The following is a 15,916-nucleotide window of genomic DNA, read 5'->3' on the forward strand; positions in this document are numbered from 1 at the left end:
GATGTTTCGTTTCTCAATTTTTAAATGTTTCATTTTTCAATTTTTCAATGATTTGTTTTCTCGATTTTTCAATTTTTCGGTTCTTTAACTTTTGGATTTTTACATTTTTCAATTTTTCAGTTTTTGACGTTTCAAAAGTTTCAATTTTTCGATTTACTCAATTTCTGGATTAATCGATTTTTGGTTTTTCAACTTTTCTATTTCTAGACTTCTCGGTTTTGCGTTTTTTCAAGGGTTTTTCATGTTTTCATTTTCAAGTTTTTGATTGTAAAATTTTTCGAATTTTCGATTTTTGAGATTTTTCGATGATATCCTAATTTTTCAATGTTTAAAATTTTAGATTTCATTTCGATTTCTACATTTTTCTGTTTTTCGATATTTTATTTTTCAATTTTTGGAATTCTTAAATTTAAATTTTTCAGTTTTTCATCGATTTTTGACTTTTCGGTTTTAGATTTTTAGGTTTTCCAATTTTACGATTTTTTTTTCGATTTATGGAGATCTCGATGTTTCGATTTTTTGATTTTTCAATTTTTTAATTTTGGGCTATTTCTATTCCTGAATTTTCCAATTTTTCGACTTCTGGGCTTTTCGATTTCTCGATATCCCGATCTTTTGATGTCTCGTTTTTCGATTTTTTAAATTTTGGATATTTCAGTTTCTTGGTTTTTCGATGTTTCGACTTTTCAACTGGTTGTTGAAGTATTGGAGTTGCAACCCAAATTTTCAAAATATGTATCTCAAAAATTGTTATAATTAATTTTGCCAATTTTGGAAAAATTATAAGAATTTTCTTAGAACTGAAGCCGTAAAAACATCAGAGGATCGGAATCAACAAAAAATCTCATTTTCTAGATTTCGAAAGTGCTGGAGGAAAAGTCAAAATTTTCAAAGTCTTTTTTTGATTTGCTTTTTTGAAATTCGTTGGAGTTTCAGCTTCATAATCATTCCTTCGTCAACCATCAGAAAATTATAGCCCAAAATATTTTAAGATAAATTCGACTTCTTAACACTGCCATCGCGATCGTTTTCCCTAAGTTATTAAAAACATTTTCCTTGTGGGTTTGTTTTGACGACGATATTACTCACAGCTAATGAGAAATTGACTTGAGATCATCGATATATCTTGAAATCGATCAAAATTTTTAAGCTAAAAACAAATTTTGCAAATTTTTGTATGCCTTTTTTAAAATCATCACCAACAATTTAATCTAATCTAACAAGAAAGAAAATGTACAGGATCATTAACATTTGGAATTAAATACACTAAAAACGGTCTAGTTTTCAGTCCAAAAACCCAGTTCATTCCTCCCCATACGCACCGCCACATATTTGCATTGATCGAGGGTGAGTGATAATGGAACGGTTTCACCACAGCCGCATCATAAAACGTTAAAAATAACACAGTGTAAGCGATAAATGAGAATCATTAAATGGCGCGAGCAAATGGACTGGAGCAAAGTTTTCAGCAAAGTGGTTTGTTTGAAAGCTAAAAGCAACTGAATGAAGCTCTTAGCGTGATGGCCGCTTTTAAAATACAACAAATATTATTTTATGACCGTATAGACCATCAACAAACAACTCGCCCTTCTCTGTGTGCGGTGACGACTTTTATGGTCGATTAACGGCAGGAGTTAACGAGAAAAAAAAGTCGTCGGTGGACACGAAAAATATCGCGGCGCCATGCTGTATATCCCCGTTTTGAATAATTGACGTTAATTAAGAGCTGTTTTATTTCGAATTTAGAGTGTCTGAGCTGTAATGGAATAAATGTGACGAATATTATAATTTCTGTCGATAGGAACGTGTAATCACTTTATTCCGTGAAAATTAATTATGAAACATTCTCATTTCAAATATGAAATTAATTCGTTCGAAAATAGCATAATGAGCACAGTGAGTTTGTGTGACTGGAATTGCAAAAGAGCGCATAATGAAATTTAATTATTTATTCAAGATATTATTAGCCTATCAAGATTATACGGTGTGGTGCACAAAGCAAGCAAACCTCGCGAGAGTGCAAATGCGTTTGGAAAATTAAAACTAGTTCCACAAAACGCGTTCAACTTTGTTCGCGGAATCACTTTTATAATTTCACTAACTTGTAATTAAACTGAGCTTTCACTGCGTGTGTACGCAAGATCAGAACCCTTATCAGTTGTGCTATCCCTCGTTAAAAATTAAAGCGCTGTCACGCTTCTAGATCGAATCCGTCACAAATTCTCGTTCGTCATTGTTGTTTTTAGAGGATTCTCTAAGCAAGTGACAACGTATGACCAACGGATGGGATCGTACCTGTAGGTTACTGACTTGCCTTCTGATATGGGCTAAACTGCTAGGGTTGTAGGTCATATTGGCGAATACCAGTCGTTCTTCGTAGTCATATTCACACAATATCTTATTGTCGCACAAGTAAAACCGGTCGCCCACGCAAAACCTGCAAAAAAAAATCGTTCCGTGTCAATTCAACCGAACTGTGTAAAACGAACTGTTTGTTTGCACCATTAAACAATGAAACATTCAACGTACCTGTGATTACATTGCTGACAAGCGAAACATTCTAAATGATAAACGTTGCTTTTTGCCCTCATTACCATTTCAAATGCTGGAATTACTTTGTTGCAAGCCGCACAGTATCCTGTCGTACCAAATAGCCTAAAAGTAAACAGATTATCAAACACGGTATGATAAATTGGTAATTTTGTGGCGATAGGCTAAAAACGCGGAAATAAATAATGGCAACGAGTTGCGCTCGCTGGAATGAAAGGCCAGTGGCGGCGACACGAAAATGTTCGTTCGTACACTTTTTCGGGATACATTGAGATCATCAGATTAATATATTATTGACATTGGAGTTCTCGACCGCCAAATTTAAATAGTCGATGCCAATAAAAAAACTTGTTTCACTACAACTCGTCGCCTGAGGACTTGTTTGATCTACAGACCAAAGCGCGCTCAGGCCAATGTCGACTCTAAGCGTTCAGAAGCGATTTGGTTGGTTTGGACTATAATTTCTGCGGGAAATAGTTGTTTGGTCGGTTTTTATAACGACTAAGTGAATATTTTTGGTACATATTTGGATGATTTTACATATTTTGTTTAACTAAGAATTAATTCTTTACTTGTGTTTTATACTAGCAAAACGTCTTCAACTAAGAATATTGTTGAAATCATATAACCCAATGGATCTTTTTTCGGGAAAATGTTTTGGAAACACTGTGTTCTATTTTGTATGAATGAAAAATGAAAAATGAAAAAAATCGAAAATTCGAAAAATCGAGAAATCTAATAATCGAAAAATCGAAACCTTAAAAAATAATAAAACAGAAACACTGAAAAATTCAAATATCGAAGAACTGAACAGAAAAATCAAGAAAAATCTTTCAATTTTTAACTATTAAATTTTTCAATTTTGGGCTATTTATATTTTCGAATTTTTCGATTTTTCGACTTCTAGATTTTTCAATTTCTCGATTTTCTGTCTTTTAATGTTTCGTTTCTCGAATTTTCAGTTTTTCGATTATTTAAATTTTGGATTTTTCGGTTTCTTGGTTTTTAGATGTTTAGACTTTTCAGCCTTTCGAATTTTCAATTTTTTGACTTTTTAATGTTTCGTTTTCGCGATTTTTCAATATTTCGATTCTTCAACTTTTCAATTTCCCTGTTTTATGGTTTTTAAATTTTTCCATTCTTCAATTTTTCTTAAAATTTTAGAATTCTTTTCGATTTCTCTATTTTTCCGTTTTTCGATATTTTGTTCAATTTTTCGAATTTTTAAATTTTAGATTTTTCAGTTTTTTCATGTTTTGAGTTCTGGATATTTCGATTTTTCGATTTCTCGGTTTTAGATTTTTCGGTTTTTCAATTTTGCGATTTTAATTTTTTTTTTTTCGATTTATGGAGATTTCGCGTTTCGATTTTTCGGTTTTTATTTTTACGATTTATCGATTTGTTTCAATTCTAACTAATCTTTCAGTTTTTAAGTATCCAATTTTTGGATTTTGGACCATTTCTATGACTGAATTTTTCGATTTTTCCACTTCTCGAATTTTCGATTTCTTGATTTCCTGATTTTTTATGTTTTCTTTCTCGATGTTTCAGTTTTTCGATTTTTTAAAATTCCGGTTTCTGGATTTTTCGTTTTTTTTAGTTTTCCGCTATTTTTTGGTTTGATTTCAATTTTTTGATTTTTAAACGTTTGATTTTTTGATTTTCAATTTTTTGATGTTTCGTTCTCTCGATTTTCCAATTTTTCGATTTTTTGAAATTTCAATTTTCAATTTCTCAGTTCTAGACGTTTCAAAAGTACCGTTTTCTCGAAGACTTGAAATATTAAAAAATCCTAAAACTGAAATATCTAAAAACTGAAAAGTCGAAAAATTAAAGAATTGAAGAACAAGAAAATCGAAACACTCGAAGTTCAGGAAATGGGAAAATCAAAACATCGATTAATTGAAAAATCGAAAAATTGAGAGTTTATGAAAGTCAAATGTGAAAATAAAAAAATCGAAAATTTGACTAAATGACAATTGAAAAACAGAAAATCTAAGCGGGAAGTCGAAAAATCAAAAGATTAAAAAATCGAAACATTTGAAAAATTCGAAAACTTGAAAAATTCAAATATCGAAGAACTGAACTGAAAAATCAAGAAAAATCTTTCAATTTTTAACTATTAAATTATTCAATTTTGGTCTATTTATATTTTTGAATTTTTCGATTTTTCGACTTCTAGGTTTTTCAATTTCTCGATTTTCTGTCCTCTAATGTTTCGTTTCTCGAATTTTCAGTTTTTCGATTATTTAAATTTTGGATTTTTCGGTTTCTTCGTTTTTAGCTGTTTAGACTTTTCAGCCTTCCGAATATTCAATTTTTTTGACTTTTTAATGTTTCGTTTTCGCGATTTTTCAATTTTTCGATTCTTCAACTTTTCAATTTCCCTGTTTATGGTTTTTAAATTTTTCCATTCTTCAATTTTTCGATTTTAACATTTATCAATTTTTCACTTTTTGACGTTTCAAAAGGTTCGATTTTTCGACTTCCCAATTTCTCGATTAATTGATTTTTTGGTTTTTCAACTTTTCTATTTCTAGATTTCTCGATTTTTCGATTCTGCAGTTTCTAATTTTTTCGATGATATTTAGTTTTTCAGTTCTTAAAATTTTAGAATTCTTTTCGATTTCTCTATTTTTCCGTTTTTCGATATTTTGTTCAATTTTTCGAATTTTTAAATTTTAGATTTGTCAGTTTTTTCAGGTTTCGATTTCTGGATGTTTCGATTTTTCAACTTCTCGAATTTTTCGATTTCTTAATTTCCTGATTTTTTATGTTTTCTTTCTCGATGTTTCAGTTTTTCGATTTTTTAAAATTCCGGTTTCTTGATTTTTCGTTTTTTTTTTAGTTTTCCGCTATTTTTTGATTTGATATCAATTTTTTGATTTTTAAACGTTTGATTTTTTGATTTTCAATTTTTTGATGTTTCGTTCTCTCCATTTTCCAATTTTTGCGATTTTTTGAAATTTCAATTATCAATTTCTCAGTTCTAGACGTTTCAAAAGTACCGTTTTCTCGAAGAATTGAAATATTAAAAAATCCTAAAACTGAAATATCTAAAAACTGAAAAATCGAAAAATCAAAAAAGTCAAGTCGAAAAATAGAAACCTTAAAAATCGAAAAATGGAAAAATCAAAAACCTGAAAATTAAAAAAATTAAAGAATTGAAGAACAAGAAAATCAAAACACTCGAAGGTCAGGAAATGGGAAAATCAAAACATCGATTAATTGAAAAATCGAAAAATTGGGAGTTTATGAAAGTCAAATTTGAAAATTAAAAAATCGAAAATTTGACAAAATGACAATTGAAAAACAGGAAATCTAAAACCGGGAAGTTGAAAAATCAAAAGATTCGAATCGAAACATTTGAAAAATTCGAATATCGAAGAACTAACTGAACTGAAAAATCAAGAAAAATCTTTCAATTTTTATGTATTAAATTTTTCAATTTTGGGCTATTTATATTTTTGAATTTTTCGATTTTTCGACTTCTAGATTTTTCAATTTCTCGATTTTCTGTCTTTTAATGTTTCGTTTCTCGAATTTTCAGTTTTTCGATTATTTAAATTTTGGATTTTTCGGTTCTTGGTTTTTAGATATTTAGACTTTTCAGCCTACCGAATTTTCAAATTTTTGACTTTTTAATGTTTCGTTTTCGCGATTTTTCAATTTTTCGATTCTTCAACTTTTCAATTTCCCTGTTTTATGGCTTTAAATTTTTCCATTCTACAATTTTTCGGTTTTAACATTTTTCAATTTTTCACTTTTTGACGTTTCAAAATGTTCGATTTTTCGACTTCCCAATTTCCCGATTAATTGATTTTTTGGTCTTTCAACTTTTCTATTTCTAGATTTCTCGATTTTTCGATTCTGCAGTTTTTAATTTTTTCGATGATATTTAGTTTCTCAATTCTTAAAATTTTGGAATTCTTTTCGATTTCTCTATTTTTCCGTTTTTCGATATTTTGTTAAATTTTTCGAATTTTTAAATTTTAGATTTTTCAGTTTTTTCGTGTTTCGATTCCTGGATATTTCGATTTTTCGACTTCTCCGTTTTAGATTTTTCGGTTTTTCAATTTTGCGATTTTAATCTTTTTTCTCTCGATTTATGAAGATTTTTCGTTTCGATTTTTCGGTTTTTTATTTTTTCGATTTATCGATTTGTTTTAATTCTAACCAATCTTTCAGTTTTTAAGTATCCAATTTTTGGATTTTGGACCATTTCTATTACTGAATTTTTCGATTTTTCCACTTCTCGACTTTTCGATTTCTTGATTTCCTGATTTTTTATGTTTTCTTTCTCGATTTTTCAGTTTTTCGATTTTTTAAAATTCCCGTTTCTTGATTTTTCGTTTTTTTTTAGTTTTCCGCTATTTTTTAATTTGATTTAAATTTTTTGATTTTTAAACGTTTGATTTTTGGATTTTCAATTTTTTGGTGTTTCGTTCTCTTGATTTTCCAATTTTTCGATTTTTTGAAATTTCAATTTTCAATTTCTCAGTTCTAGACGTTTGAAAAGTACCGTTTTCTCGAAGAATTGAAATATTAAAAAATCCTAAAACTGAAATATCTAAAAACTGAAAAATCGAAAAATTAAAGAATTGAAGAACAAGAAAATCGAAACACTCGAAGGTCAGGAAATGGGAAAATCAAAACATCGATTAATTGAAAAATGGAAAAATTGAGAGTTTATGAAAGTCAAATTTGAAAATTAAAAAATCGAAAATTTGATAAAATGACAATTGAAAAACAGAAAATCTAAAACCGGGAAGTCGAAAAATCAAAAGTAAGAAATCCAAACATTTGAAAAATTCGAAAACTTGAAAAATTCAAATATCGACGAACTGAACTGAAAAATCAAGAAAAATCTTTCAATTTTTAAATTATTCAATTTTGGGCGATTTATATCTTTGAATTTTTCGATTTTTCGACTTCTAGATTTTTCAATTTCTCGATTTTCTGCCTTTTAATGTTTCGTTTCTCGAATTTTCAGTTTTTCGATTATTTAAATTTTGGATTTTTCGGTTTCTTGGTTTTTAGATGTTTAGACTTTTCAGACTTTCGAATTTTCAATTTTTTGACTTTTTAATGTTTCGTTTTCGCGATTTTTCAATTTTTCGATTCTTCAACTTTTCAATTTCCCTGTTTTATGGTTTTTAAATTTTTCCATTCTTCAATTTTTCGCTTTTAACATTTTTCAATTTTTCACTTTTTGACGTTTCAAAAGGTTCGATTTTTCGACTTCCCAATTTCTCGATTAATTGATTTTTTGGTTTTTCAACTTTTCTGTTTCTAGATTTCTCGATTCTTCGATTCTGCAGTTTTTAATTTTTTCGATGATTTTTAGTTTTTCAATTCTTAAAATTTTAGAATTCTTTTCGATTTCTCTATTTTTCCGTTTTTTGATATTTTGTTCAATTTTTCGAATTTTTAAATTTTAGATTTTTCAGTTTTTTCATGTTTCGATTTCTGGATATTTCGATTTTTCGACTTCTCGGTTTTAGATTTTTCGGTTTTTCAATTTTGCGATTTTAATTTTTTTTTCTCGATTTATGGAGATTTCGAGTTACGATTTTTCGGTTTTTTATTTTTTCGATTTATCGATTTGTTTTAATTCTAACTAATCTTTCAGTTTTTAAGTATCCAATTTTTGGATTTTGGACCATTTCTATTACTGAATTTTTCGATTTTTCCACTTCTCGACTTTTCGATTTCTTGATTTCCTGATTTTTTATGTTTTCTTTCTCGATGTTTCAGTTTTTCGATTTTTTAAAATTCCGGTTTCTTGATTTTTCGTTTTTTTTTAGTTTTCCGCTATTTTTTGATTTGATTTCAATTTTTTGATTTTTTAACGTTTGATTTTTTGATTTTCAATTTTTTGATGTTTCGTTCTCTCGATTTTCCAATTTTTCCATTTTTTTAAATTTCAATTTTCAATTTCTCAGTTCTAGACGTTCCAAGAGTACCGTTTTCTCGAAGAATTGAAATATTAAAAAATCCTAAAACTGAAATATCTAAAAACTGAAAAATCGAAAAATCAAAAAAATGAAGTCGAAAAATAAAAACCTTAAAAAATCGAAAAATTGAAAAATTAAAAACCTGAAAAATAAAAAAATTAAAGAATTGAAGAACAAGAAAATCGAAACAGTCGAAAGTCAGAAAATGGAAAAATCAAAACTTGGATTAACTGAAAAATCGAAAAATTGAGAGTTTATGAAAGTCAAATTTGAAAATTAAAAAATCGAAAATTTGACAAAATGACAATTGAAAAACAGAAAATCTAAAACCGGGAGGTCGAAAAATCAAAAGACTAAGAAATCGAAACATTTGAAAAATTCGTAAACTTGAAAAATCAAGAAAAATCTTTCAATTTTTAACTATTAAATTTTGCAATTTTGGGCTATTTATATTTTTGAATTTTTCGATTTTTCGACTTCTAGAATTTTCAATTTCTCGATTTTCTGTCTTTTATTGTTTCGTTTCTCGAATTTTCAGTTTTTCGATTATTTAAATTTTGGATTTTTCGGTTTCTTGGTTTTAGATATTTAGACTTTTCAGCCTACCGAATTTTCAATTTTTTGACTTTTTAATGTTTCGTTTTCGCGATTTTTCAATTTTTCGATTCTTCAACTTTTCAATTTACCTGTTTTATGGTTTTTAAATTTTTCCATTCTTCAATTTTTCGATTTTAACATTTTTCAAAAAGTTCAATTTTTCGACTTCCCAATTTCTCGATTAATTGATTTTTTGGTTTTTCAACTTTTTTGTTTCTAGATTTCTCGATTTTTCGATTCTGCAGTTTTTAATTTTTTCGATGATTTTTAGTTTTTCAATTCTTAAAATTTTAGAATTCCATTCGATTTCTCTATTTTTCCGTTTTTCGATATTTTGTTCAATTTTTCGAATTTTTAAATATTAGATTTTTCGGTTTTTTCATGTTGATTTTTATACTTTTCAGTTTTAAATTTTGGGATTTTTCAATTTTGCGATTTTAATTTTTTTTCTCGATTTATGGAGATTTCGCGTTTCAATTTTTCGGTTTTTTATTTTTTTATTCATCGATTTGTTTTAATTCTAACTAATCTTTCAGTTTTTAAGTATCCAATTTTTGTATTTTGGACCATTTCTATTACTGAATTTTTCGATTTTTCCACTTCTAGACTTTTCGATTTCTTGATTTCCTGATTTTTTATGTTTTCTTTCTCGATGTTTCAGTTTTTGGATTTTTTAAAATTTCAGTTTCTTGATTTTTCGTTTTTTTTTTAGTTTTCCGCTATTTCTTGATTTGATTTAAATTTTTTGATTTGATTTCAATTTTTTGATTTTTTGATTTTCAATTTTTTGATGTTTCGTTCTCTGGATTTTCCAATTTTTCGATTTTTTGAAATTTCAATTTTCAATTTCTCAGTTCTAGACGTTTCAAAAAGTACCGTTTTCTCGAAGAATTGAAATAGTAAAAAATCCTAAAACTGAAATATCTAAAAACTGAAAAATTGAAAACTCAAAAAAGTGAAGTCGAATCGAAAAATTGAAAAATCAAAAAATTAAAGAATTGAAGAACAAGAAAATCGAAACACTCAAAGGTCAGGAAATGGGAAAATCAAAACATCGATTAATTGAAAAATCGAAAAATCGAGAGTTTATGAAAGTCAAATTTGACAATTAAAAAGTCGAAAATTTGACAAAATGACAATTGAGAAACAGAAAATCTAAAAGCCGGAAGTCGAAAAATCAAAAGATTAAGAAATCGAAACATTTGAAAAATTCGAAACCTTGAAAAATTCAAATATCGAAGAACTGAACTGAAAAATCAAGAAAAATCTTTCAATTTTTAATTATTAAATTTTTCAATTTTGGACTATTTATATTTTTTAATTTTTCGATTTTTCGACTTCTAGATTTTTCAATTTCTCGATTTTCTGTCTTTTAATGTTTCGTTTCTCGAATTTTCAGTTTTTCGATTATTTAAATTTTGGGTTTCTTCGGTTTCTTGGTTTTTAGATGTTTAGACTTTTCAGCCTTTTGAATTTTCAATTTTTTGACTTTTTAAAGTTTCGTTTTTGCGATTTTTCAATTTTTCGATTCTTCAACTTTTGAATTTCCCTGTTTAATGACTTTTAAATTCTTCCATTTTTCAATTTTTCGATTTTAACATTTTTCAATTTTTCACTTTTTGACGTTTCAAAAGGTTCGATTTTTCGACTTACCAATTTCTCGATTAATCGATTTTTTGGATTTTCAACTTTTCTATTTCTAGATTTCTCGATTTTTCGATTCTGCAGTTTCTAATTTTTTCGATGATATTAAGTTTTTCAGTTCTTAAAATTTTAGAATTCTTTTCGATTTCTCTATTTTTCCGTTTTTCGATATTTTGTTCAATTTTTCGAATTTTTAAATTTTATATTTTTCAGTTTTTTCAGGTTTCGATTTCTGGATGTTTCGATTTTTCAACTTCTCGAATTTTTCGGTTTCTTAATTTCCTGATTTTTTATGTTTTCTTTCTCCATGTTTCAGTTTTTCGATTTTTTAAAATTCCGGTTTCTTGATTTTTCGTTTTTTTTTAGTTTTCCGCTATTTTTCGATTTGATTTCAATTTTTTGATTTTTAAAAGTTTGATTTTTTGATTTTCAATTTTTTGATGTTTCGTTCTCTCCATTTTCCAATTTTTGCGATTTTTTGAAATTTCAATTATCAATTTCTTAGTTCTAGACGTTTCAAAAGTACCGTTTTCTCGAAGAATTGAAATATTATAAAATCCTAAAACTGAAATATCTAAAAACTGGAAAATCGAAAAATCAAAAAAGTAACGTCTAAAAATAGAAACCTTAAAAAATCGAAAAATTGAAAAATCAAAAACCTGAAAAATCAAAAAATGTTTTGACAAAATGACAATTGAAAAACAGAAAATCTAAAACCGCTATGATGTGAACAGCGCCGGAGCAATCCTGGACGTCTGTCGCATTATTCGTCCGGATTGGATAACGCGCAAATTTCTAATTACTTGGAACACCCTCTTATCAGCACGCCGACTTTTCGCTGATTTCGCTGACGTCCACGCTCGCAATTAGCCGTCATTTACTAAAAGCCGTGTTCCTTGCGGCCATTAAAAAATTCAATTACTTAAGAACCGCGTCGGGGTAAATAAATTCTCCGAGTAATTGTAATTGTAGTTGTTTCCTGGAACTCGCCAAAGGTCATCGCAACACGTGAATTTAATTTAGTTATGGCCGGCCGTAATTCTCAAGACCTGACAAAACCGTCCCGACGTTTCGTCTCTCATTAAATTTGCACCGAATCAATTTGTTTGAATGGTAATTTGAAAGAGAAAACCGCAAGATGATTAGCCAAAGCAATTCGATCCAATATTTATAAGGTCCTTGTCGTGCTACACCAATTTCCTCGTGTAGATTGCTATAAAATTTATAGCTATAGCGTGCTATAAAAATTACATTACACCAAATTGACTTCGAATAAGATTCTACCACCACCACTGCCATCACGTTTCTATAACACATACATCCATTATTAATCGGTGCTGGGTCGGTCTACCACGCTCGAAAGCTAATTATCGCCTTGGACGGTCATTAGAAAAAATTTAAATTAAAAATGGGCAAAAACGAAGAGTTGCGATCTTTGAGTTCACGCAGCGACCGTATCTAGATCTGTGCTTAACGTTTTTCAATGATACAGAATTTACGAGTCCCATATCTGAAAGTGCTTGTTGGTCGTTCAATATTCATGTTAAATTGTTCATATACATCATCTAAACCAAAGCGAATGGCAAATAATAAACTGAATTTCTTGATTATTTTGTATGCCACGAGTTTCACTTCAAAGATCCGTCCGCTGAGAAGCTCACAATGTGTTACTTTGCTACTTTGATCTGCCCAGACCTGATTTGATTTGACCTGACCTGACTTGATCTAATCTGACCCGAGGTTTCGTGTTATACCTCATATTTTCGATTTAGATCGCTTTATGATTTAACCTGATCAGCCTTAACCTTACTTGACCCAACCTAGCGTGAACTGGCCTGATTTCGCCTGACCTGACTTGATCTGAACTGACAAACTATAGCCCAATTAACCCAATTGTCTCCTTTTCGCAAAATAAGTCGAAATATACTTCAGAACTCATAAAATTCTTGTTAAATAAGATTTCTAGTAAAAGTTTCAGGGTTTCTTTTGTATTTCCGGGTCCATGGGGTGCCAGATTTGACTTGACTTGGTTCAACGCGATCTGACCTGATTTCACCTGACCTGACTTGATCTGAACTGGTATAAACTAACCTAAACTGACTTGACTTCATTTAACCTAATCGAGCCTGGCCTGAACCGATGTGAACTTATCTAACCTGATCTGACTTAAACTGACCTGACTTGAGGTAATATGACTTGACCTGACTTGATTTCTCCTGATGCGACTTGATCTGAACTGACTTAAACTACTTTGACTTGACCTGGTCCAATTAATCCAGTTGTCTCCTTTTCGCAAAATAAGTCGAAAATAAACTTCAGAACTCATAAAATTCAACCAAAATAAGATTTCTAGCTAAAATTTGATGGATTCCTTGGTATTTTCGAACCAATTCGGTGCCGAAAACGCCAGAAATCACAAGATAAAGCTTGAAAAACAATATTTTTGAAGTTTTTTAATCGAATTTCATGAATCCTCAATGCTCAGATTGCCGAAAATTAACCCAATCGTCTGCTTTTCACAAAATAAGTCGATTCTCAGATATTACAAGTACGTCATGTCCATCGGAATATTCAAAACAAGTCAAAATATATTTCAGAACTCATAAAATTCGACAAAAACAAGATTTCTAGTTAAAATTTCTGGTTTTCTTGGTATTTTCGGGCCAATTAAATGCTAGAGATGCCAGAAAACATAAGAAAAAAATTTCGATTTTTTTGTTTAATTTTAGGTAATCTTTCAATATTTTAACTATTCAGTTTTTGGATTTTGGACCATTTCTAGTCCTGAATTTTTCGATTTTTCCACTTGACGACTTTTCGATTTCTTGATTTCCCGATCTATCGTGTCTCAATCTTTTAAAATTTCGGACTTTTCGGTTTCTTGATTTTTAGATTTTTTTACTTTTCAGCTGTTTGATTTTTTAATTTTTCGATTTTTAAACGTTTGATTTTTTGATTTTTCAATGTTTCGTTTTCTACATTTTTTCAATTTTTCAGTTTTAGATGTTTCAAAAGTTCCGTTTTCTCGATTTTTCAATTTTTCGATTCTTCAAATTTTTTATTTCTCCATGTGTCAATTTTGTGGTTTTTAAATTTTTCCATTCTTCAACTTTTGGGTTTTTACATTTTTCAATTTTCCAAGTTTTGACGTTTCAAAAAGTATTTCGATATTTTTTTCGATATTTCCATTTTTTGACTTCTCGGTTTCAGAATTTTTCGCTTTTTCAATTTTGCGATTTTAATTTTTCTTCGATTTATGGATTATTTCTATTCCTGAATTTTTCGATTTTTCGACTTCTCCGCTTTTCGATTTTTCGATCTCCCGACCTTTTGATGTTTTATTTTCTCGATTTTTCAATTTTTTGATTCTTCAACTTCTGGGTTTTTACATTTTTCGATTTTTCAGTTTTTGACGTTTCAAAAGTATCAATTTTTCGATTTGTCAATTTCTCGGTTAATCATGTTTTCATTTTTCCAGGCTTTTGATTTTTTAATTTTTCGAAATTTCGATTTTTGAAATTTGACAATTTTTGAGATTTTTCGATGATATCCTAATTTTTCAATCTTTAAAATCCCAGATTTCTTTTCGATATCTCCGTTTTTCTGATCTTCGGTATTTTATTTTTCAATTTTTCAAATTTTTAAATTTATATTTTTCAGTTTTTTCACGTTTCGGTTTTAGATTTTTCGGTTTTTCAGTTTTCCGATTTTTATTTTTTTTCTCGATTTATTCAATTTTTTGATTTATCTATTTTTTTTTAATTCTAAACCTTCAATTCAATTTTTAACTATTTCTGTTCCTGAATTTTTCGATTTTTCAATTTCTCGGCCTTTCGATTTCTCGATTTTCAGATCTTTTGATGTTTCGTTCCTTGATTTTTTGAATTTTGGACTTTTTGACACTTCAAAAATTCCGATTTTTCGATTTCTCAATTTCTGGATAAATCAATTTTGGTTTTTCACCTTTTCTATTTCTAGACTTCTCGGTTTTTCGATTTTACAGTTTTTGATTTTTTCAAGTTTTTGATTTTTTTATTTTTCGAATTTTCGATTTTTGGAATTTTACGATTTTTGAGATTTTTCAATGAGAACCTAATTTTTCGATCTTTAAAATTTTCGATTTCTCCAATTTTTTGGTTTTTAAATTTTTCCATTCTTCAACTTATAGGTTTTAATATTTTTTAATTTGTCGAATTTTCAACTTTTGGAATTTTACGATTTTTGAGATTTTTCGATCATATCCTGATTTTTCAATCAATTTAATATGATTTCTTCATTTTTGTTCTTCGATATTTTATTTTCCAATTTTTCGAATTTTAAAATTTTTGATTTTTGGGTTTTTTCATGCCGATTTTTATACTTCTCAGTTTTAAATTTTTGGATTTTTCAATTTTGCAATTTTATTATTTTTTCTGGATTTTGATGTTTCGATTTTTCTATTTTTCGATTAACTGATTTTTTTTTAATTCTAAATTTTCATTTTTTCGATTTCCCGATCTTTTGATAATTCGTTTCTCAATGTTTCAGTTTTTCGATTTTCTAAATTGTGGATTTTTGGGTTTCTTCGTTTTTCGTTTTTTCACATTTTCGATTTTTTAATGTTTTTTTTTCCATTTTTCAATTTTTTGATGTTTCATTTTCTCGATTTTTCAATTTTTCGATTTTCCAGTTTTTTGAAATTTTAATTTTCAATTTCAGTTTAAAGACGGTTCAAAAGTTTCGTTTCCTCGATTTTTCAATTTTTCGAATTTTTAAATTTTAGATATTTCGGTTTTTTCATGTCGATTTTTATACTTCTCAGTTTTAAATTTTTGGATTTTTCAATTTTGTGGTTTTATTTTTTTTTCTGGATTTATGGAGATTTTGATGTTTCGATTTTTCAATTTTTCGATTAATCGATTTTTTTAATTCTAAATCTTTCATTTTTTAACTGTTCAATTTTGGGCTATTCATTTTTTCGACTTCCTGACTTTTCGATTTTTCGATTTTTCCATCTTTTGAAAATTCGTTTCTCTTTTTGGCGTGAATAAACATTATTATGATTATTATTATTATGTTTCAGTTTTTCGATTTTCTAAATTGTGGATTTTTGGGTTTCTTCGTTTTTCGTTTTTTAGCTTTTTCGATTTTTAAATGTTTTTTTTTTCAATTTTTCAATTTTTTAATGT

The 15,916-nt window shown here is 28.3% G+C and overlaps 1 protein-coding gene across 5 annotated transcripts in view; it reads right to left on the reverse strand.

Annotated features, from left to right (window-relative positions):
* Nucleotides 1-15,916, reverse strand: part of LOC135140865 (LIM domain only protein 3-like) — a 228,676-nt gene that overhangs the window by 5,200 nt on the left and 207,560 nt on the right. For 4 of the 5 annotated variants that reach the window (XM_064071587.1, XM_064071589.1, XM_064071584.1 and 1 more), the window contains 2 exons: nucleotides 2,530-2,655; nucleotides 2,296-2,437 (listed from right to left, as the gene is read on the reverse strand). In XM_064071587.1, coding sequence (XP_063927657.1) covers nucleotides 2,296-2,437; nucleotides 2,530-2,655 — 268 coding nt within the window. The remainder of the gene's footprint in view (nucleotides 1-2,295; nucleotides 2,438-2,529; nucleotides 2,656-15,916) is intronic. The other variant, XM_064071588.1, reaches the window with a different exon arrangement.

The sequence above is a fragment of the Zophobas morio genome, unplaced genomic scaffold (assembly GCF_036711695.1).
Source record: "Zophobas morio isolate AGI-343-1 ecotype UQ-CSIRO unplaced genomic scaffold, CSIRO_AGI_Zmor_V1 ptg000041l, whole genome shotgun sequence".
NCBI classification, from domain to species: domain Eukaryota; kingdom Metazoa; phylum Arthropoda; class Insecta; order Coleoptera; family Tenebrionidae; genus Zophobas; species Zophobas morio.